General features: G+C 44.4%; 1 protein-coding gene and 1 pseudogene across 2 annotated transcripts in view; one reads left to right on the top strand and one right to left on the bottom strand.

The window, feature by feature from the left end:
- LOC311133293 (guanine nucleotide-binding protein G(i) subunit alpha-2-like) overlaps window positions 1-3,036 on the top strand; it is a 108,497-nt gene extending 105,461 nt beyond the window's left edge. Inside the window, exons 7-9 of the mRNA XM_084166781.1 lie at window positions 52-205; window positions 1,731-1,945; window positions 2,148-3,036. Of these exons, the coding sequence (XP_084022907.1) occupies window positions 52-205; window positions 1,731-1,921 (345 nt within the window). The 3' untranslated portion in view covers window positions 1,922-1,945; window positions 2,148-3,036. The remainder of the gene's footprint in view (window positions 1-51; window positions 206-1,730; window positions 1,946-2,147) is intronic.
- A 798-nt stretch (window positions 3,037-3,834) lies between these two features.
- LOC311134014 lies at window positions 3,835-24,145 on the bottom strand (annotated as a pseudogene). The gene is made up of 14 exons: window positions 24,079-24,145; window positions 10,470-10,661; window positions 10,147-10,298; window positions 9,897-9,988; window positions 9,458-9,577; window positions 8,993-9,067; window positions 7,092-7,215; window positions 6,021-6,220; window positions 5,763-5,896; window positions 5,453-5,503; window positions 5,286-5,349; window positions 4,175-4,231; window positions 4,047-4,074; window positions 3,835-3,890 (listed from the first exon to the last, which is right to left on the bottom strand). The product of its transcript is annotated as an uncharacterized misc_RNA (transcript).
- Between the last annotated feature and the right edge of the window lie 120 nt (window positions 24,146-24,265).

The raw sequence follows: 24,265 nt of genomic DNA, 5'->3' as shown, positions 1-24,265 counted from the left end.
CCTCCCTCGCTCCCTCCCTTGCTCTCTCTCTCTCTCTCCATCTCTCCATAGAACCGTATGCACGAGAGCATGAAGCTGTTTGACTCCATCTGCAACAACAAGTGGTTCACAGAGACCTCCATCATCCTGTTCCTCAACAAGAAGGATCTGTTTGAGGAGAAGATCACCCACAGCCCCCTGACCATCTGCTTCCCAGAGTACTCTGGTAAGACCATAACACAACTCTGCATCCTGAATGTTCCATATTCACTTGTAGTTGGCAGTGTTTGTATGTTGACATTCTCATGTTAGACTTGGAGGAGGTGTAGTTTTTACCAGTAGAAGGAATCTAGTGGCAAGATGTGTACACTACATGACCAAAACTATGTGGACACCTGCTCGTCAAACATCTCATTCCAAAAATCATGGGCATTAATATGGAGTTGGTCCCCCCTTTGCTGCTATAATAGCCTCCACTCTTCTGGGAAGGCTTTCCACTAGATGTTGGAACATTGCTGCGGGGGCTTGCTTCCATTCAGCCACAAGAGCATTAGTGAGGTCGGGCACTGATGTTGGGCGTTTAGCCCTGGCTCGCAGTTGGCGTTCCAATTCATCCCAAAGGTGTTCAATGGAGTTGAGGTCAGGGCTCTGTGCAGGCCGGTCAAGTTCTTCCGCACCGATCTCAACAAACCATTTCTGTAAGGACCTCGCTTTGTGCACGGCGGCGTTGTCATGCTGAAACAGGAAAGGGCCTTCCCCAAACTGTTGCCACAAAGTTGGAAGCACAGAATTGTCTAGAATGTCATTGTGTGTTGTAGCGATAAGCTTTCCTTTCACTGGAACTAAGGGGCCTAGCCGGACCATGAAAAACAGCCCCAGACCATTATTCCTCCTCCACCAAACTTTACAGTTGGCACTATGTATTCGGGCAGGTAGCGTTCTCCTGGCATCTGCCAAACCCGATTAGTCCGTCGGACTGCCAGATGGTGAAGCGTAATTCAGCACTCCAGAGAACGCGTTTCCACTGCTCCAGAGTCCAATGGCGGCGAGCTTTACACCACTCCAGCCGACACTTGGCATTGTTCATGGTGATCTTAGGCATGTGTGCGGCTGCTCAGCCATGGAAACCCATTTAATTAAGCTCCCAACAAACAATTATTGTGCTGATGTTGCTTCCATAGGCAGTTTGGAACTCGGTAGAGAGTGTTGCAACCGAGGACATATTCTTTTTACGCGCTATGCGCTTCAGCACTCGGCAGTCCCATTCTGTGAGCTTGTGTGGCCTACCATTTCGCGGCTGAGCCGTTGTTGCTCCTAGATGTTTCCACTTCACAATATCAGCACTTACAGTTGACCAGGGCAGCTCTAGCAGGGAATACATTTTATGAACTGACTTGTTGGAAAGGTGGCATCCTATGACAGTGCCACGTTGAAAGTCACTGAGCTCTTCAGTAAGGCCATTCTACTGCCAATGTTTGTCTATGGAGATTACATGGCGGTGTGCTCGATTTTATACACCTGTCAGCAACAGGTGAGGCTGAAATAGCTGAATCCACTAATTTGAAGGGGTGTCCACATACTTTTGTGTGTATATATAGTGTAGCTTGACAAACCCCATGAATCCCATCGGTAGAGCAGGTCAACTTCTCCACCTGATACTAGTTTTCTCCTTGCATGATGCATGCAGACTCAGTAGCACAACCTTTCTAATTCTATGGGCACAACACTGTCTTAACCTCTCCTATGCCCAGGTCCCAACACATTTGAGGAGGCCCAGGCCTACATCCAGACCAAGTTTGAGGACCTGAACAAGAAGAAGGACACCAAGGAGATCTACAGCCACTTCACCCAAGCCACCGACACCAAGAACGTTCAGTTTGTCTTCGACGCTGTCACCGACGTCATCATCAAGAACAACCTGAAGGACTGCGGTCTCTTCTAGAGTGAAGCCTGAGGAATAGTCAAGGTGAGCTGCTACACATAGAATAGAGCACACACACACATTTTACAAACACACGCTTATGGACTACACACACACACGCGCGCGCATGCACACACGGATAGATATCTGTTCATAAATGCACAGAAACCAGCACTTTATGTTCTTTGAATGCAACATAAAGGTGAATGTTGGATGCGTTGACCTCTCCCTCTCTGTCTTCCCTCAGATTACTTGAACAGCTCTGATGACCAGGGAAGACACACGTCGTGAACGACTGCACTGGCCAACCACGATTTCTGCTTTGATCAGCTTTTTTTAAAGACACCTAAGAGACTGCGAACTCGGAGAGCCTTGCAGAATTTCAACGATTGCTGATCCAGTTGCTCATATTGTTAACTCTTTGGGCTAAGACCACAAATCAAACATTTATTATTGTATTTTTTTGTGTAGTTTTTCTTTGTTTATTTTCAATTATTAGAAGAGGCAAAGGAAAAGTTTTTTATTAAATGCTTTCATTTTACTGTGCAAACTCTATTAAACTTTTAATCGCATAAAGCATATATTTTTTAAGAAGCACAGGCATGAATATGAATCAGAAAAGGAAGTGCTTTTTTATCATGTTTACATATGTTCCTCATTCATATCCAAACCGCATATTGTTCCTGCATGACACAAGATGGCAAAAATATTAGCTCTGTAATCTGCACAGAATATCTTAACATTCCTTTTACAAAATCTAAATAAAAAATATAAAAAAGTAAAACGAAAAAAGCTTCACAACCAGGGGAAAGAAAGGCAAAAATTCTAACTGATATTTAAAGTATGTACCTAACATTCTTATTTTTTTTATAGTACCAATTCCATGTCTTTTGCAGTATGTTTGTGCCTTCACTTAAGTTCACAACCGATTCGTAGATATACTTTTATCAGTAGTGTTTGACCGACTGTATGCATACATTTGTCTTCCATTTTTGTCAAACCATGTTAAGGATAAATAGTTCATAAGGAAAGACAAAAACTAATTGAGAAAAAGGTTAGTGTTTTTGGTAAATAATAAAATGCTTTAAAAGTCCTTATTTGATGATTTAATTTAAATAAAAGTAGAGATCACCTGACACACTTGCTCGTGTTTTCCTACACGTTGTTTAATTCATTTTCACATACTAATGGTCAAGTTGTTCATATAACACTACAAATATAGTTATATTCCACCAAACCAGATCATTAAAAGCATGTTAGAACTATTGGTGTAATAAAACCATCCCACAATGGAGAAAAAATCAGCCGAATGGAAGAGAGACAAAACTACTTTTATGTTGTTGTTGAGCAGAACTACATGAGTACACACAGTAATCTGTCGTGGACAGATCTACACAAATATAACTGGTACCGTAGAATCTGTCGGGACTGAACGGGATGCATAGGATAATGAGCAGCAGTAGTTCTGGTGTTTGGGTTTTCTGTCACTGGTTATTTGGACAAATCACGATTTCGCAGGTGTTAGCATATTTCGAATTTTGGGAGGGGAGGGGACATTTGGCCCGTAACTTGCAAAGAGAGGGGGTGGAGCTCCTTCTTCTAGCATTTCTTGATCCCTTCTCTTAACATGTATGGACCCAGAACTTAATCGAGCAGCTGACCAATTACGCAAGACTTCAGTTCTGGGTTAACCGAGATTACACACACAGAAATAGTCCTTTAGGAGTAGCCTCCAACACAGGATGTCAGCATGATTATGTATTCAATACAGTATATCTTTTAAAATATTACAAACTTCACATCGACCTCTAATTGAAATCACAATTACGCTAACATGCCTGATTGCAAACATTATCATATGAATCATCTTCAGGCAGAACCCGATGGTGCAAACAGCAGACAGATCACTGCAGGTCGTTGATGGTGTACGTACCCTACAGCCAACGCCATTCACCTGTGGTAGAGTTGAACAGGTAACAGCAGCCTGAAACTAACGAAAAACATGTTTTAGATTTACCACACATTTTAGGCCTGAAAACCTAAAGAAAACATTGGATTAATTCATATATTTTGATTAATTCTAGAAGATGATTTGCTAAATATGAATATTGGAACATTTTGAAACCGGTTTATAAGCAGCTTTTACCTGGATCTTGTGCCTTCCCATCAAACCTCTGAGAGAACAGAAATGAGAGGTTAAATCTCTCTATCAAGCCTGTACCTCATGCTGTGACAGTACTGTAACCCATTATAGAGTTTCCCTAAGCAATGAACCATCTGGTTGTCTTGTTTGCTGACTTTAGACAGACTGAGGGTGCCATCTAGTGAGGTCTAGGAGAAACACTTGCAAAAGTAAGCCCATGCTGTTCCACATCCCTAGTCAATTGGATCAGAGAGGAAGAGGCGAAGCGAGAGGATTTACTCCGCCCAAAATATTTTGTATGGAGGTCTATGAGTGTTGAATAACTTTTTTAAATTTTTTAAATTTATTTTAGCAGACACTTATCCAGAGCGACTTACAGTTAGTGAGTGCATACATTTTTCATACTTGAGGCTTATTTGATCAGATAGAAGTTTCGTAATGTTTAGTCTGTTACAAATCAAATCAAATTTGATTGGTCACATACACATATTTAGAAAATGTTATTGCGGGTGTAGCGAAACGCTTGTGTTCCTAGCTCCAACAGTGCAGTAGTATCTAACAATTCACAACAATACACAAATCTAAAAGTAAAAGAATGGAATTAAGAAATATATAAATATTAGGACAAGCAATGTCGGAGGGCATTTACTAAAATACAGTAGAATAGAATACAGTATATACATATGAGATGAGTAAAGTAGTATGTGAACATTATTAAAGTGAATAGTGTTCCATTATTAAAGTGGTCAGTGATTCCATGTCTATGTATATAGGGCAGCAGCCTCTAAGGTGCAAGGTTGAGAAACCGGGTGGTAGCCGGCTAGTGATGGCTATTTAACAGTCTGATAGCCTTGAGATAGAAGCTGTTTTACAGTCTCTCGGTCCCAGCTTTGATGCACCTATACTGACCTCGCCTTCTGGATGATAGCAGGGTGAACAGGCTGTGGATCGGTGATGTCCTTGAGGATCTTTTTGGCCTTCCTGTGACATCGGGTGCTGTGCAAATGTACTGATATAAGTGGATGCACGTGGCATTCCGGCAACTTAGAGATAAACTACTTAGTTGTGCCTGTTGTTCACAAGCGTATCTGCCCTCTCATTGGCTAGAATGGTCCCAGCTGATCTCACTTGCCTTCAATCGTTGAGGACATTTCCATTGTTAGAGCGGTCACTTGGCTAGCTTGTCAATATAATAGATCATCTTTGGTAGGATGCAATTGGAAACCATAGACCCAAACTTACCTGGTCATTCTCAATGGCTCCATTTTGACTCACTTCTGTGCTCAGTTTGTTCATCTCTTCCATGCTCAGATAACATATTACACAGTAAGGTGTGAGTTAGTAGTAAAACGTTTCTTTATAACAACCATGTCTTATAATTCACAACTTGGTTCTCTAATGGCACTTACGTCTCCTTTGATGGAGGTTCAGGCACTTATTTTGGTCCCCAACCATAGACGCTGCAGGTATTAACATAATATACTTATTATGGACTGTTACAATACCCAAAACCCTGCAGAAACCCCTGATGCTTCCATGGGAGAGCAGATCTTGTGAACACTACAGTGAGTGGAATAATAATAATTGAACAGAGGCCCTCAAGGACCAGAGTTCTGCAACCTTGCTTGACTTCACTTCAGACTTCTCTCAATCTCTTTTATACAGTCTAAAGCAAGCGAGTTGGGCACAGGTGGTGTATGTTTGCGGAGGGATGATCACCGGCTAAGTATGGCCCAGATGAGCAGACTTGTGACCAACAGGAGCAGGACCCCAGTAACCATAACCACGGCAACAAACCAGGGCTCTGGATCCCAGTAGTCTGACATCACAGTGACCACCTGTGGAGTCTTGGCCTAGAGGAGGGACAGCAGAGAGATTATACAGTATATTATGAGTCTTGTATTGTAAAAGGTTTTCCTTCACATGCAGCTCTGTGTTACAGTGGTGTGTACCATGTCTCTACAGGGCTGATCTTACTGTAGTGGTAGTAGTAGGAGCACTGTTGGTCCAGGGGACTACATAGATGTAGGCCACAGCCTCCGTGTGATGCCTGCCATCAGACACAGAGATGGTGACCTCAAACATGGTGTGGTCATAGACCCCATCCACCACATAGGAGAACACATTCCTGGAGAACAGACTCATCCCGGTCATCAGAAAACGGTCCACTGCAGCACCTGTCATGAACGAGATCACACATGGTCAGATATGCAGAACATGCAAACACATAATATACTTTAGATTAACAAAAAATCTTAAACGGACTTTTGGTGTAAACAATAAACTCTGTTACACAGGGTCATCATGTACCCCAAAAGTCTGAATGGGCACAAAGGCCCTGTGTAGCTCAGTTGGTAGAGCATGGTGCTTGCAACGCCAGGGTTGTGGGTTCAATTCCCACGGGGGGCCAGTATGAAAAAAAAAATGTGTATGCACTCACTAACTGTAAGTCGCTCTGGATAAGAGCATCTGCTAAATGACTAAAATGTGAGGGTGTCCCAGAGGGGGGGCAATTTTGCATTTTTCAAACACATGCAATGTAATCTAGAGCCATAATCATTATGCTTAATTATATGTTTGAAAAAAATATGTATTTTCTGCATATCTAAGCATACCTCTTGAGCTGTCTGTAATAATGCTTCTTTGAAACTCTGTTATAACCTGGGTAAAAGATTGAAAGGAATGTGAGTCTTATTCAATACATTTAGTTATTGCTTGCTTTTCTAAAGTCTACCAACCTTGCCAGCTGGCATGCCAGCTAAGATAGTTAGACAAGCTAGCTACTCTAACTTGATTGATAGCCTGAAATGGCTTCTTGGTAGCTAGTTATGAGGTTGGGAAATGGGTTCCCAATCTGGGCTAGCTAAAGCCAACTTCATAAAATTGCTAAGTGGCTAGAAGCATTACAGAGAGAGAAAAAACAAACAAACTAAAAAATATACAGTATATGTATATAATTATTATTTTTAGGACAAATCTGAGGGGGCACGTGCCCCTGTGCCACATATGGACATGACGCCTCTGCAGTTACATACACACACTGTGTACCTTTTGTGATGTTGTCTGTGTCAGTGCAGCTGAATGAGAGGATGGGGAGCAGTGTAGACAGGGTGGTGAAGATGGTGGGCTCATAGGAGATTGGGTCACACACCGTAGCGTTATCATTCACATTCTGGCAAGATAGGAGCGGAGAAGATGAATACACAGTAGATTTCACAGTTTACATCCAAAACTACAGTATCATCAGAACAGCCTATTACCTAGATCTGGAGGCGGAACTCGCCCTGGCCCACAGTGTTCTATTGGTCAGCGCCTACAGCATGGCAGTGGAACGTACTGGACGTCAATGAGTTCCCACCTTTCTGCTCCCCCTCAGTATTTGTGTAAGTAACAGGACTCCACTGGATCACTGGGCACTAGACTAAGCAAAATAACCCTTATGTTCCTTATGTATATTTTTGATAGATTACATTAGGTCAGGTCTATGGCCAGGAGTTTTTCATGACCACATTATGTGACCATGACTATAACTCCTACAACTTGGGTCCATCGTTTTTTCCTGATTAGGTTACATGGTCTGGAGAAACTGCATGGCCTAAAAGCCTGACTTGGGGGGAGGTAGTGTAGAGAGGACACAGGGGTCTATAGTGTTAGAGTAATGGTAGTCATTATGACAAGACAAGCGTCATACAGTCTGATCTCCTTCACTATAGATGAATGACCACCCAGAGTCTGTACGACCTACAACCTAATTATCAAGGATGATCTGTATTATTGGACAAAGGTTGGAGATAATTGGGACCTATGGTCTTAGCTGAATTACTTTAGAACTGCTTTGAATCAGTGGACAGCTCCAGGTAAACCTGATAATGACACAATGCATAACATTTGATGTACTATTACCATTAGTGTGTATTGTTGTGTTTTTAAAATATGTTGTGTCTTGATAAATCAAGTGAATCTTCCTGCCAGGTGAACAACACTCTAGACTACGACTCTGCAGAGATATCCGCCAATAACTTCCAGTATGAGGCCACCATCTTGGCTACAGACACAGGCACCCATCCTCTCACATGTTCCCTGTGTGTGTCATGTACACAGTATTCCATCATCTATGTGGAAGGTTACATCAAGGTTATATGACGGCAGTGGTGTAAACCAGTCCTTTCATCTGTATCCAGCCCAGGACTGTGACCCCAGTCAATGAGTTTGACCCAGGGTTTCTGACTGTGGGTTTCAGTGTCCCAGAGGGCACCAGGCCAGGTACGGCAGTGGGGACAGTGGTGGCCGGAGACACAGACTGGCCCTTTGACAATATCCACTACTCCATCACTTCAGGAGATGCCATGTTCACTATGGACCCTGATGGAGGTGAGGCTACAGCTGAGCACACATGGACCATCACCTTAGATTCTTAGGTACCATAGACACAGTCCAACAGTTAACATCCATCCATATGTTGCATGTACCAACCTGTAGAGTGACCTATTCTCTATCTCCAGGGGAGCTGTATCTGGGCAGAGAGCTGGACTTTGAGCAGCAGCAGCAGGTGTATGTAGTGGGGGTTCAGGCTGAGGACTATGACCAGGATGTGGACCATACCAACCACAAGTCGAGGTGAAGAATGGGCAAAGAGATAATGCACCCTTGTACATTTATCTAGTACAGTATAACAGACTACATCCTTTCAGACATGTTTCCATACAGTATAATACCATAGGTTAAATACAGTACCATTCTCTGATAGGACAAGAGACAGGAAGAGAGAGACAGATTTAAATGAAAATGTCAGTTAAACGTGGAGAACGTAATTTAGGATTCAGCTCTTTCTGTATTTCAAAGCATCGAGGATATTATAAAACATTGATTTTCATTACATGATATCGGAGAGATAAAAATTAGACAATCCTAATCTTGAAAGGTAGATCTTTCACAAAAGTGTTGAGTACATCAGGGATGGTGAGGTTAGCGCTGACAGTGGCTACAATATCCTCAGGTCCTTGGTTTTCAAAGATGGACACATTCTGGGAAACAAGACTGAGAAGAGATTTGGGTTAACCACACTTTTAACTTCTAAATCTGATAAACTCAAAATCGTCTGGGCGGCAGGTAGCCTAGCGGTTAGAGTGTTGGGCCAGTAATCAAAAGGTTGCTGGTTCCAATCCCGAGCCGACTAGGTGTAAATATGTGTCCTTGAGCAAGGGACTTAACCCTAATTGCTCCTTTAAGTCGCTCTGAATAAGAGCTACTGCTAAATGACTGTCAATCACATACAGCATCAACTCCTGTTTTACAACATCACACGAGGAGGAAATAATTTTGATAAAACAAACTTTTAAAACCTGCCATTATACGTAAAGATTAACCATATCACTCCCTCGCTGCAGTTTTCTATCAGTCAAGTCCTAACCAACTCCAAAGAACAGCTCCACATCACTGGAGATGGCAGCATCATCTCTAGCAAACCCTTTAACTACCACACAGGCCCTGTGGAGCTGTTCTTTGGAGTTGGTTAGGACTTGACTGATAGAAAACTGCAGCACAAACACACAAACCAGAAAAGGTATCAACACTCACTGCCTAAACCTGTACTAAAGGGAAGGGAAAGGGGATACCTAGTCAGTTACACAGCTGAATGCATTCAACAAAAATGTGTCGTCCACATTTAACCCAACCCCTCTGAATCAGAGAGGTGCGGATGGCTGCCTTAATCAACGTCCACGTAATCGGCGCCTGGGGAGCAGTTGTTTTGGGGATTAACTGCCTTGCTCAAGGGCAATATCATAGGACTATGTATTGGTACAGTAATACAGTTGAGGTCATAAAGTAATGAGGAGGTTGTGTGTATATTACAGAGAGTGTGTCATTGCGGTCTGGGGCGGAGGCCAGGACAGTGTAGCGAGTCTAAGGAACAGGGAGGTTCTCTGGGACATGAACCTCAGCTCCTATACACAAACACTCATCAGACCATCAATACATTACAACGTCCCTCTTAACAATACATTGACCTTATACCATAGTAATAACATTGTAATAAACATGTAATAGCCATGTAAACACCGTGTATAATGTATGTGGAGTGATCGAGGTGAGGGTGTGTTACCAGGCAGCTGGAAAAGAGGTTCACATTGTGTTGTGTTCTCATCCACCACTGATATGGAAGGTCTGCTCTACATGGCCTGATGGAGTGACCAGGCCCAGACGAACACTCACCCTGCTGGCCTTCTCATAGTCCAGAGAACCCTTCAACACTATCTACACATGTACACAATATTAGTCACAAAATATTTATCTTCCCTCATGTCTAATTTGTTCATGTACAAAACAGGGGTTAGGGTTAAGCAGGGGTGTGGACAAGAAGCTAGGGTTAGAGTTAAGGTTGAAGAGATATGAGAACTGATATTTGACTAAATTGTCTGTTCCGACCTGGACATTGAAGATACCAGAGATGTTTGTAGGTTTGACGATGGGCGTCTCAAACACTGCTAACTCTGGGGTGACAGAGAGGATGTTGACTGTGGGGAGAAGACTGGAGCTCTGCACCTGAAACTCCACCACCACACTCCTGGGAGGGGTACTTTTCCGACGCAGACACAGAGGCAGGGAGGTCTATGAACCCTAGAGGGAGCCACAGCACAGTCACCACTGCTCTAAATACTAAACAGAACATTCAGAGCTCCTGTCGACAATACACAATGAGGTTATTGCACTGAGCAGAAATACATAGCGCAGGGCAGGGCTACTGATATATCATACTGGCATATTATATGTGTGATTTTAGAACGTGAGGAGGAAAAAGAGTAACAGAAAAATGAATGACAGAATAGGGAATACCCTTCTTGTTCACCTGGGCTGAGTGTTATGGCTGGAGGTGTGGTAGCAGGGTGGACTAGCCATCTGGCATTTCTGGCAAATGCCAGATGGGCATGTCCCTTTTTAGCCCAGGAGGCCTGTCTAACTTGGGGAGGGGAATTTGCTAATTTGGCTAATGGGGGCCTCAAGGAAAAAATGGGCCGGCGTCAGGGCCTCATGGGAATAAAACGGGCCGGTGTGGGGGCATCAAGGGAAAAAATAGCCAGGGCTGATTTCTGGTCCCAGTCCGCCCCTGTGTGGTGGGGGTGGTGGTTGTTAGAGGTCGCTGTTAGAAGCAAAATGCTAAATATCTGATTACTCTCGGATACCTCTGGATAAATGTGAAGACTAAAATAGTTTTTCCAAGTGCCATGTGATTCAGTTATAAAATGTTGCAGGCAAATCTATACAATTATTTTCAGTGTGCATATTTTTTGCATGACTGGCATAGGGCAATTCCACGGTAAGAGAGTAACACTGAGATTCTGATTTTTTACTTTAAAATGTATGTCAAATGAAAACCAATGATTGCAAAGTTTTAAAAAAGAGCATACAACTATATGCAAATGGACTACTTTTAACAATTTCCACTGAACATTTTACAAAACACATTTACTTGAAGAACAGTGCAGATGCAATGTTTAGTAACAGGATGACGGCACAAACAGCACAAACCGTCATTCTGTTACCAAACTTTGCATCTAAACTGTTCTTCAAGTTAATGTATTTTTGTAAAATGTTCAGTGGAAATCTGAGTCTCAGTGTCACTCTGTCACAGTGGAATTGCCCCATAGTAAACCAGTGCTTTTGGTGGGGTCAAATATAATCCAGTCAGTTCTTGATTTGTTTAATTCATCCGTTTGAAGCTTATCGCAAATCACTGAACAAAGGATATACTCACCTCACTAGTGATAGCTGTGGTAGCCACAGGTGTGGGGGAGGGAGCTGCGGGGGCTACTATACAGGGAAAAAGAAAGCGAGAGGGCGGATTTTACTAAATGACATTCATTCAATGGTATTAGAAATACAAGAAAAATGGCTTTGGAGCAACACAGCAGCATAGCACAATCAAACTCTTTTACTAACAACAAACACAGCAAACTTTGGACCATGAGCAGCACAGAATAAAATGAATTAATAAAAGCATTTGATCGATTGTATTGCAAGCATCTGAAGACTTCACAGCATTGTACAGCTGTGACAGTATAAAACCAGGTTCCACAGGTACATCTCCAATAAATATACAAATAGTCTCAACTTCAAAAAAAGAAGTGGTCTGAGCTTATGTCAATATTACATAGGTAAGCTAACGGTTACAGAAATCAAGAATGCAGACAGGCTCTATAGACCTCTATATCTACACTGAGTGTACAAAACATTATGAACACCTGCTCTTTCCATGACAGACTGACCAGGTAATTCCAGGTGAAAGCTATGATCCTTTTTGATGTCTCTAGATAAATCCACTTCAATCAGTGTAGATGAAGGGGAGAAGACAGGTTAAGGAAAGTGGTCTTAATTTTTTGTACAGTCAGTGTATATGAGTGAATGTGTTGAACACACCACCTGCTGTAGTTATGTTGGGTACCTACTGACCAAAAAAATAACAATCCATTGGATTAGATCAATTAAGACACTTTCAGTTTCACCAGCCCGAGTGCCCTTTCCGCAATACTTCAAATAAAAAAACATAAATATTTATGTTATAGATACAGTGAGGGGAAAAAGTATTTGATCCCCTGCTGATTTTGTACGTTTGCCCACTGACAAAGAAATGATCAGTCTGTAATTCTTTTAATTTTAATGGTAGGTTTATTTGAACAGTGAGAGACAGAAAAAAAAGTGGGGATGGTGTTCTTGGGGTTATAGGCAGCATTCCTCCTCCTCCAAACACGGCGAGTTGAGTTGATGCCAAAGAGCTCCATTTTGGTCTCATCTGACCACAAAACTTTCACCCAGTTCTCCTCTGACTAATTCAGATGTTCATTGGCAAACTTCAGACGGGCATGTATATGTGCTTTCTTGAGCAGAGGGACCTTGCGGGCGCTGCAGGATTTCAGTCCTTCACGGCATAGTGTGTTACCAATTGTTTTCTTGGTGACTATGGTCCCAGCTGCCTTGAGATATTTGACAAGATCCTCCCGTGTAGTTCTGGGCTGATTCCTCACCGTTCTCATGATCATTGCAACTCCACGAGGTGAGATCTTGCATGGAGCCCCAGGCCGAGGGAGATTGACAGGTCTTTTGTGTTTCTTCCATTTGCGAATAATCGCACCAACTGTTGTCACCTTCTCACCAAGCTGCTTGGCGATGGTCTTGTAGCCCATTCCAGCCTTGTGTAGGTCTACAATCTTGTCCCTGACATCCTTGGAGAGCTCTTTGGTCTTGGCCATGGTGGAGAGTTTTGGAATCTGATTGATTGATTGCTTCTGTGGACAGGTGTCTTTTATACAGGTAACAAGCTGAGATTAGGAGCACTCCCTTTAAGAGTGTGCTCCTAATCTCAGCTCGTTACCTGTATAAAAGACACCTGGGAGCCAGAAATCTTTCTGATTGAGAGGGGGTCAAATACTTATTTCCCTCATTAAAATGCAAATCAATTTATAACATTTTTGACATGCGTTTTTCTGGATTTTTGTTGTTGTTATTCTATCTCTCACTGTTCAAATAAACCTACCATTAAAATGATAGACTGATCATTTCTTTGTCAGTGGGCAAACGTACAACATCAGCAGGGGATCAAATACTTTTTTCGCTCACTGTAGTTCATAAAGAACTCACAGGTAAAAATGTGAAGCTGTAAAAATCATAGTAAGGAGCAGTAGACTGAGTTTGTGATGGAACATTTTATGTTGGTGCTTTTCTAATAACCAATTTCTGTGTTCATACAAGTGACTAATTGAACGAATCCTCACTATTAGTATCTGCAATTTGGCTGTACACTCAGAACCTTGTTTTGAGAAAGGGATATCTCAGTTTCAAGGTCTCAGCTTAGAGAGAAGAAGCCTCGTGAGGTATTGGTCTGTCACATGAATGACCCAGTATTGCTCGGTCACATGAATGAAGCAAACGTTAATTATGAATTAATTATGAATGATGAATAAGCTAAATCATGTAAATATATATTGTCTGTATATAAGAGAACTAACAGGACTGCCCCGAGAGAGCTCCTGATCGACATGTGTACTTGGTGCATTGTGTGGCTGGAACCACTCCAGCGCACTGATAATAAAGAATGATTCATTTAAGATTGACTTTGAGGGTCCCTGTGTAGAATTTCCACAACAATTTGGCGTCAATGAACAGGATGATTGATTCTGCCTGCGGAGCTTTCCAGTGGGGAAAACCAGTGGCGCATTTTATGAAGTGTGAGGGAAATTGCCATCTGACCAAAAGAGGACTGTCACGATCGAGGTAAGGAGTAGACCAAGGCGCAGCGTGATGAACAAACATACTTTAATTAGTTAAAGCATCAAAATACAAAACAAAACACGACTCGTGACGTCCACGGTATCAATGACCGAACACGGAACAAAAACCCACAACCACAAAGGGAAAACATACAGTTAAATATGGCTCCCAATCAGAGACAACCAGCCAACAGCTGACACTCGTTGCCTCTGATTGGGAGTCACTCAGGCAAACATAGAATACAACAAACTACAATGAACACCAACACAGAAATACACACATAGAAATGAACACACCCTGGCTCAACATAATGAGTCCCAGAGCCAGGGTGTGACAGTACCCCCCCCTAAAGGCGCGGACAGCGACCGCGCCTCAACTAGAGCAAAACAGGGGAGGGCTGGGTGGGCATTCCTCCTCGGCGGCGGTTCTGGCTCCGGCCTTGCCCACCACCCTCCAATAAACCCCCCATAGCGCCCCTGGTCCGGTCTAGCCCCGCTGGCTGGAGCTGAACTGGACGTAGCAGGAGCGGTTAGCTTCAGCTCCGTAGTGGAGCAGTTGACCGGTATCTTACCAGGCACCGGTGACCCAGGCACGGGTTGTGCTGGACTGACGACGCGCACCCCTGGCTTGGTGCGTGGAGCCGGAACGGGCCGGACCGGGCTGACGACTCGCACCCCTGGCTTGGTGCGTGGAGTAGGAACGGGCCGAACCGGGCTGACGATGCGCACCCCTGGCTTGGTGCGTGGAGTAGGAACGGGCCGGACCGGGCTGACGATGCGCACCCCTGGCTTGGTGCGTGGAGCCGGAACGGGCCGGACCGGGCTGACGACTCGCACCCCTGGCTTGGTGCGTGGAGTAGGAACGGGCCGGACCGGGCTGACGATGCGCACCCCTGGCTTGGTGCGTGGAGTAGGAACAGGCCGGACCGGGCTGGCGACGCACACCGTAGGCTTGGTGCGAGGAGCAGGGACAGGCCGGACCGGGCTGGCGACGCACACCGTAGGCTTGGTGCGTGGAGCAGGGACAGGCCGGACCGGGCTGGCGACGCACACCGTAGGCTTGGTGCGAGGAGCAGGGACAGGCCGGACCGGGCTGGCGACGCACACCGTAGGCTTGGTGCGAGGAGCAGGGACAGGCCGGACCGGGCTGGCGACGCACACCGTAGGCTTGGTGCGTGGAGCAGGGACAGGCCGGACCGGGCTGGCGACGCACACCGTAGGCTTGGTGCGTGGAGCAGGGACAGGCCGGACCGGGCTGGCGACGCACACCGTAGGCTTGGTGCGAGGAGCAGGGACAGGCCGGACCGGGCTGGCGACGCGCACCGTAGGTTTGGTGCGAGTGGCAGGAACAGGCCGGGTCGGGCTGGCGACGCACACCGTAGGCTTGGTGCGTGGAGCAGGAACAGGCCGGGCTGGGCTGTCGACGCACACCGTAGGCTTGGTGCGTGGAGCAGGGACAGGCCGGACTGGGCTGGCGACGCACACCGTAGGCTTGGTGCGTGGAGCAGAGACAGGCCGGGCTGGGCTGGCGACGCACACCGTAGGCTTGGTGCGTGGAGCAGTGACAGGCCGAACCGGGCTGTGGAGACGGATAGGAGGCCTGGAGTGAAGAGCGGCCACCACCCGTCCTGGCTGAATGCCTACCCTCACACACTCTGTGTGAGGCATCCGCACAGGACGTACAGGGCGGTGAACCCCTGGCCTGGTGGCCTTCTGGATCCGCCCCCTTTTCTCCTCCGTCAGCCCCGTCGTCCATGCCGTGTGCCCCCCCTAAAAATTTTCTGGGGTTGCCTCACGACCGTCCGACGACGACCCTGATCACGCCGTTGCTCCTCTCTCCGTCGCCTCTCCACTGTCTCACTCCATGGCCGGCGATCCATCCCGGCCAGGATTTCCCCCCAAGTCCAGGACCCTTTACCGTCCAATATCTCCTCCCATGTCCAGGCTGCCTGCTCCTGGACACGCTGCTCCTCTTTCGCCAGGGCCTTTCCCGGCGCTTCCTCCCATGTCCACCCCAAGGGCTGCCCCTGGACACGCTGCTTGGTCGTTGCATGGTGGGTTTTTCTGTCACGATCGAGGTAAGGAGTAGACCAAGGCGCAGCGTGATGAACAAACATACTTTAATTAGTTAAAGCATCAAAATACAAAACAAAACACGACTCGTGACGTCCACGGTATCAATGACCGAACACGGAACAAAAACCCACAACCACAAAGGGAAAACATACAGTTAAATATGGCTCCCAATCAGAGACAACCAGCCAACAGCTGACACTCGTTGCCTCTGATTGGGAGTCACTCAGGCAAACATAGAATACAACAAACTACAATGAACACCAACACAGAAATACACACATAGAAATGAACACACCCTGGCTCAACATAATGAGTCCCAGAGCCAGGGTGTGACAAGGACGAGACATGGGAGGGTGTGGAAGTAAATACCTAAGTCCACCACCGCCCGTCGGATCTACAGGTAGAGGATAACATGTCTCAGAAATCTCATTCGAGGGTAACATGTCTCAGAGCATAACATGTCTCGATTAGTAACGAGGATAACACAATAACATGTCTCATTAGAGGATTACATGATAACACGTCTCATTAATAACAAGGATAACATGTCTCTTGAGGGTTACATTACTCATTTTAGATTACATGAGGATAACATGTCTCATTAGTGGAGTTTGATGGTATAACATTATTATGTATGTGGAGATATGAAAGGAGAAAGTACTATTCCCGAATATGCTGTTAAATAGAACACTAGAGTGAATATTTAAACCCCTATGAATAGAACACTGGTGTAGAGGAGGAATTTGTGATGTAACACAAATGTATGATGGGTTACTAGAGATAAAGTAACATAATATTGAGTATAATGGGTTAGATCTGATGAAGTAACAAGAGAAAAAAATATATATATATTCAATTTACACACCCACACGTAGACGTACGTAAGTGGTGTAAAAAGTATTTTGAGAAATGTTCAGAGTGGTCCCTTTATGGATCATTTGATAAAGATAAGCTTAAAGCATTGTATGACTGTCTAAAGGGTCTGGGAAATAAAGTATCAGACAGAGATTGGCGTATATCCACGTTTGGTAAAGGTACGGGACTTGACTTACATTACCCCTAACCAATAAAACTATAAATAGAACCAATGAATGTTCAACATGATTTTCTGTTAACTAAACTTAAGGCTAAAATGTATTGTACTCCCGATGGAGTTTTTGTTGATATCCCAAATGATGACATTCTAAACCAATTCGTGAGTAGGCAAAATGGAAACTTCATCTGTTTCCCTGTCTATGCTGTCTCAGGTGCCAGACTTATTATGGACAGGGCGCCCCATCTACAGGGGACTGATAGACAGTGCCAGCCCAGTTATTGTGAAAGTTGATCCCAGAAAGAGACTCTAGTCTCGAGAGCTACCTTAAAAAAATGAAGCTCCCTCCAAAGTTTCTCTTCCCTTCTGAATTGGCAGATGTATTTTATAACTTCAGCGCATTACATGTTAATCTTAAAATAATAGACATTTAATAAGTGTGAAGCAGAAAGTGAAAATCCAACAGAAATTTGAAATAAATATATAGAGTAACATGGTTAGGGTAGACTAAAATGAAAACAATCCCTTCCAATATGGAGAAAGTTATCATGTTTGTTTTGTTTTGTTTTTAAACCTTGCAATAGGGGTAAAGCAGAACATTGATTGAGAAGGTCTTCCTATTGGGAAGAAGGGAGTCCTACTTGAGGGAAACAGATAAGGAGACTAGTGAAAGTAACAAAGTGAATGGTAATTGGCTTTCAGGTAGCACTCTAAGAATGTAATATCTTAGAAGAAGTAAATGTTTGAATAGAAGGTCACATGATGAACAGAGGGATTGAGCATTGGGACTGATATTAAATTAGAGGCCGCCATCTTTTATTTTTTATTTTTTTATTTCACCTTTATTTAACCAGGTAAGCCAGTTGAGAACAAGTTCTCATTTACAACTGCGACCTGGCCAAGATAAAGCAAAGCAGTGCGATAAAAACAACAACACAGAGTTACATATGGGGTAAAAAAACATAAAGTCAAAAAATACAACAGAAAATATATATACAGTGTGTGCAAATGTAGCAAGTTATGGAGGTAGGGCAATGAATAGGCTATAGTGCAAAATAATTACAATTATTATTAACACTGGAATGCTAGATGTGCAAGAGATTATGTGCAAATAGAGATACTGGGGTGCAAAAGAGCAAAATAAATAACAATATAGGGATGAGGTAGTTGGGTGGGCTAATTTCAGATGGGCTGTGTACAGGTGCAGTGATCGGTAAGGTGCTCTGACAACTGATGCTTAAAGTTAGTGAGGGAGATAAGCTTCAGAGTCTCCAGCTTCAGAGATTTTTGCAATTCGTTCCAGTCGTTGGCAGCAGAGAACTGGAAGGAATGGCGGCCAAAGGAGGTGTTGGCTTTGGGAATGACCAGTGAGATATACCTGCTGGAGCGCAGACTACGGGTGGGTGCTGCTATGGTGACCAATGAGCTAAGATAAGGCGGGGATTTGCCTAGCAGTGATTTATAGATGGCCTGGAGCCAGTGGGTTTGACGACGAACATGTAGTGAGGACCGGCCAACAAGAGCGTACAGGTCACAGTGGTGGGTAGTGTATGGGGCTTTGGAGACAAAACGGATGGCACTGTGATAGACTACATCCAATTTGCTGAGTAGAGTGTTGGAGGCTATTTTGTAAATGACATCGCCGAAGTCAAGGATCGGTAGGATAGTCAGTTTTACGAGGGCATGTTTGGCAGCATGAGTGAAGGAGGCTTTGTTGCGAAATAGAAAGCCGATTCTAGATTTAACTTTGGATTGGAGATTCTTAATGTGAGTCTGGAAGGAGAGTTTACAGTCTAACAAGACACCTAGGTATTTGTAGTTGTCCACATACTCTAGGTCAGACCCGTCGAGAGTGGTGATTCTAGTCGGGTGGGCGGGTGCCAGCAGCGTTCGATTGAAGAGCATGCATTTAGTTTTACTAGTGTTTAAGAGCAGTTGGAGGCTACTGAAGGAGTGTTGTATGGCATTGAAGCTCGTTTGGAGGTTTGTTAACACAGAGTCCAATGAAGGGCCAGATGTATACAAAATGGTGTCGTCTGCGTAGAGGTGGATCTGAGAGTCACCAGCAGCAAGAGCGACATCATTGATATACACTGAGAAAAGTGTCGGCCCAAGAATTGAACCCTGTGGCACCCCCATAGAGACTGCCATAGGTCCAGACAACAGGCCCTCCGATTTGACACACTGAACTCTATCTGAGAAGTAGTTGGTGAACCAGGCGAGGCAGTCATTTGAGAAACCAAGGCTATTTAGTCTGCCAATAAGAATGCGGTGGTTGACAGAGTCGAAAGCCTTGGCCAGGTCGATGAAGACGGCTGCACAGTACTGTCTATTATCAATCGCGGTTATAATATCGTTTAGGACCTTGAGCGTGGCTGAAGTGCACCCATGACCAGCTCGGAAACCGGATTGCATAGCGGAGAAGGTACGGTGGTATTCGAAATGGTCGGTGATCTGTTTGTTAACTTGGCTTTCAAATACTTTCGAAAGGCAGGGCAGGATGGATATAGGTCTGTAACAGTTTGGATCTAGAGTGTCACCCCCTTTGAAGAGGGGGATGACCGCGGCAGCTTTCCAATCTCTGGGGATCTCAGACGTTACGAAAGAGAGGTTGAACAGACTAGTAATAGGGGTTGCGACAATTTCGGCGGCTAGTTTTAGAAAGAAAGGGTCCAGATTGTCTAGCCCAGCTGATTTGTAGGGGTCCAGATTTTGCAGCTCTTTCAGAACATCAGCTGTCTGAATTTGTGTGAAGGAGAAGCGGGGGGGGCATGGGCAAGTTGCAGCGGAGGGTGCAGAGTTGGTGGCCGGGGTAGTGGTAGCCAGGTGGAAAGCATGGCCAGCCGTAGCAAAATGCTTGTTGAAATTCTCGATTATTGTAGATTTATCGGTGGTGATAGTGTTTCCTAGCCTCAGTGCAGTGGGCAGCTGGGAGGAAGTGCTCTTATTCTACAGGATTAGAATTAGTGCTACAGGATGCAAATTTCTGTTTGAAAAAGTTAGCCTTTGCTTTCCTGACTGCTTGTGTATATTGGTTGCTAACTTCCCTGAAAAGTTGCATATCGCGGGGGCTATTTGATGCTAATGCAGTACGCCACAGGATGTTTGGTCCTTTGTAGCTCAGCTGGTAGAGCACGGCGCTTGTAACGCCAAGGTAGTGGGTTCGATCCTCGGGACCACCCATACACAAAAAAATGTATGCACGCATGACTGTAAGTCGCTTTGGATAAAAGCGTCTGCTAAATGGCTTATTATTATTATTATTATTATGTTTTTGTGCTGGTCAAGGGCAGTCAAGTCTGAGGAGAACCAGGTGCTATATCTGTTCTTAGTTCTGTATTTTTTGAATGGGGCATGTTTATTTAAGATTGAGAGGAAATTACTTTTAAAGAACAACCAGGCATCCTCTACTGACAGAATGAGATCTATATCCATCCAGGATACCTGGGCCAGGTCAATTAGGAAGGCCTGCTCGCTAAAGTGTTTTAGGGAGCGTTTGACAGTGATGAGGGGTGGTCGTTTGACCGCGGACCCGTTATGGACGCAGGCAATAAGGCAGTGATCACTGAGATCCTGGTTGAAGACAGCTGAGGTGTATTTAGAGGGTAATTTAGTCAGGATGATATCTATGAGGGTACCCATGTTTACGGATTTAGGGTTGTACCTGGTAGGTTCGTTGATAATTTGCGTGAGATTGAGGGCATCTAGTTTGGATTGTAGGATGGCCGGGGTATTAAGCATATCCCAATTTAGGTCACCAAGCAGTACGAACTCTGAGGATAAATGGGGGGCAATCAATTCACATATGGTGTCCAGGGCACAGCTGGGGGCTGAGGGGGGTCTGTAGCAAGCGGCAACAGTGAGAGACTTATTTCTGGAAAGGTGGATTTTTAGAAGTAGAAGCTCAAACTGTTTGGGCACAGACCTGGATAGTATGATAGAGCTCTGCAGGCTATCTCTACAGTAGATTGCAACTCCACCCCCTTTGGCAGTTCTATCTAGACGGAAAATGTTATAGTTGGGGATGGAAATTTCAGAATTTTTGGTGGCCTTCCTAAGCCAGGATTCAGACACTGCTAGAACATCAGGGTTGGCGGAGTGTGCTAACGCAATGAATAACTCAAACTTAGGAAGTAGACTTCTGATATTTACATGCAGGAAACCAAGGCTTTTGCGATTACAGAAGTCAGCAAATGATAGCGCCTGGGGAGTAGGAGTGATACTGAGGGCTGCAGGGCCTGGGTTAGCCTCTACATCACCGGAGGAACAGAGGAGGACTAGAATAAGGATACGGCTAAAGGCTTTAAGAACTGGTCTTCTAGTGCGTTGGGTACAGAGAATAAAGGGGGCAGATTTCCGGGCGTTGTAGAAAAGATTCAGGGCATTATGTACAGACAACGATATGGAAGGATATGAGTAAAGTGGAGGTAAACCTAAGCGTTGGGTAACAATGAAAGAGATAGCATCACTGGAGGCACCAATTGAGTCGGTCTCCGCATGTATGGGGGGTGGGACAAAGGAGCTATCTAAGGCAGGTTTAGCTGGGCTGGGGGATCTACAGTGAAATAGTACAATTAGAAATAACCGAAACAACAATAAGCTAACCATATTGAGATGGGAGAGAGGCATAAAGCAATCACAGGTGTAATTTGAGAGAGCTAAGACAACAGCTGGTAATGATGACACAGTTTGGGCTGAGGCTAAACATAAACAGGATGCGGTACTGTAAAAAGGAACAGTCCAGCAGACATCAGCTGAATAGCTGAGTTATCATAAGGTCCGGTGAACAGCAATAGGATAGTTCGGAGGTAGTTCGGGGGCTGCTAAAGCACTAGCGAGCAAGAGGCCACGGCTAGCGTGTGCTAGCGGGCCGGGGCTAGCAGATGGAATCTTCGTGGTCGACGTCGTAACCACATCAGACGATTTCATCGGCAGACCAGTCGTGTAGGATCGGCGGGGCTCCGTGTCAACACTAGGTGGTCCCGTCCGGTTGACAGAGAGGTAGATAGCCGGGAGATGGGCCTAGCTCAGGATGATTAGCCAGACCACAACGTCCATTTTGTTGCAGCTAGCTGGTAGCGATGAATCCGGAGTTAAAGGTCCAGTGATTCAGTGATTCCGGCAGAAAAACTGATATGTTCTGGGTCGATAACGCGCTGTGCAGACTGGCCGAATAATAGTCCAGACTAGAGCTGGCTGGTGAGTGGTGCAGGCCACGGACAATGGTGAAAAACCGCTAACTGTAGCTAGTTAGCTGGCTACTCCCGTCCGGTAGACCTAGAGGTAGATATGAGCCTGGCTCTAGGCTAGCTCGAGGCTAACTGGTGCTTGCATCGGGGGCAGTGGTGATTAGCCAGACAGCAACATCCATTCGGTTGCGGCTAGCTAGTTGCGATCCGGTGATTAATGTCCAGTGATTAAATTAATCCCGCAGAAAAATCCAATGTTCTGGGTGAAATACCGCTAACTGTGGCTAATAGCAAGTAGCTAGTTAGCTGGCTAGCTAGTTTCAACTGGTGATTCTAGATAAAAGGTAAGTCAATAATAGAATCCGTTCCACATTGAGTGAGGCGGGTTGCAGGAAAGTATATTTTGTAGAAGGATGAAAAGTCTGATAGGGAAATATGTACGAAAAATACAAAAAAAACAGGGTATTTACAGGCTATTTACAGACACACGACAAAAACAGAACTGCACTACTACGCCATCTTGGATTATACCTGGTGTTTGGGTTAGAGATAAGCTTCCTGTGGAACAATAGATAGCCGCCAGTACTCACTGAACAGAAAACAGGCTGTAAGGGAAAAAACAGGCTGTAAGGTACACAGTGGGGAAATTTGGGACAGCGGTATGAATAATTGAAATGACACGTTTTTGACCATTTCCAATTATTATTACTAAATCCTATAGTTTGGGTAGCACCAGTGATTTAAGTAAGAAGGTAATGTCATTTCAAACAATGATCTGTTTCCATTACATGGAACTGTGTCCAGTGAGTTAAGTAAGAAGGTAATGTCATCTAAATCAATAATCTGTTTCCATTGCGTGGAACTGTGTCCAGAATCAAAAAAACAAAAAAACAATGTTATTTGTCACATGTGCCGAATACAACAGGTGTAGACCTTACAGTGAAATGCTTACTTACAAGCCCTTAACCAACAATGCAGTTTTAAGAAAGAATACCAAAAGAAATCACACACAAAAATACAATATAAAATAATATGAAAATAAAAGTAACAAATTAAAGAGCAGCAGTAAAACTTCAAGCTAAGTCAATGTTTTTAGTACCTAATATTGAGCTAATAAGCCAGCACTAACTTTTTGAAGGTCCTAGCAGATTGGTTAAACAACAGGTTTCATATTTTGACTAGTTTATGTCCCAGGGACCGTTTGTACAGAACTGTATGTCAATGCAACAGGTCAAAATGACAATGATTACAAGAGTATAATTCTGTACATGCATGGGTTTATCAAGATTTCCTGCCCAAGATGCAGTAAACTCGATTTTTTAGGACTGATTAAGATGTTTATTTTCTTTCTTCCAGGACTTATGGAATGTCAGCTACCAAGTTTTTTAAAATGTTTGCCAATGGTTCTGTGTCTCTCCCTTTGAGGGGCTTCCTGAGGCAGTTGCCTTAGGAGAGCAGTTATTGAGACTGTGTACTGTGCAGTGTAAAGGTGCCCGGATCCAGCTGTTGAGGGAACTCCCAAATTAAGTAAGGCCTGGCCATTTTGTTTGTTTTTACTCTACGGTTTTTTACCACACACACGCCAGCACCCACACACAACCCACCTTGATAATAATGTACTGAAAAACCCAATGTAAACCTGATACACTTAATGTTTCAAAT

The sequence above is a fragment of the Coregonus lavaretus genome (assembly GCF_964263955.1).
Source record: "Coregonus lavaretus genome assembly, chromosome: 8".
Lineage (NCBI taxonomy): Eukaryota > Metazoa > Chordata > Actinopteri > Salmoniformes > Salmonidae > Coregonus > Coregonus lavaretus.
The sequence above is the reverse complement of the archived record's forward strand: the minus strand, read 5'-3'. Positions and strand labels throughout refer to the sequence as shown.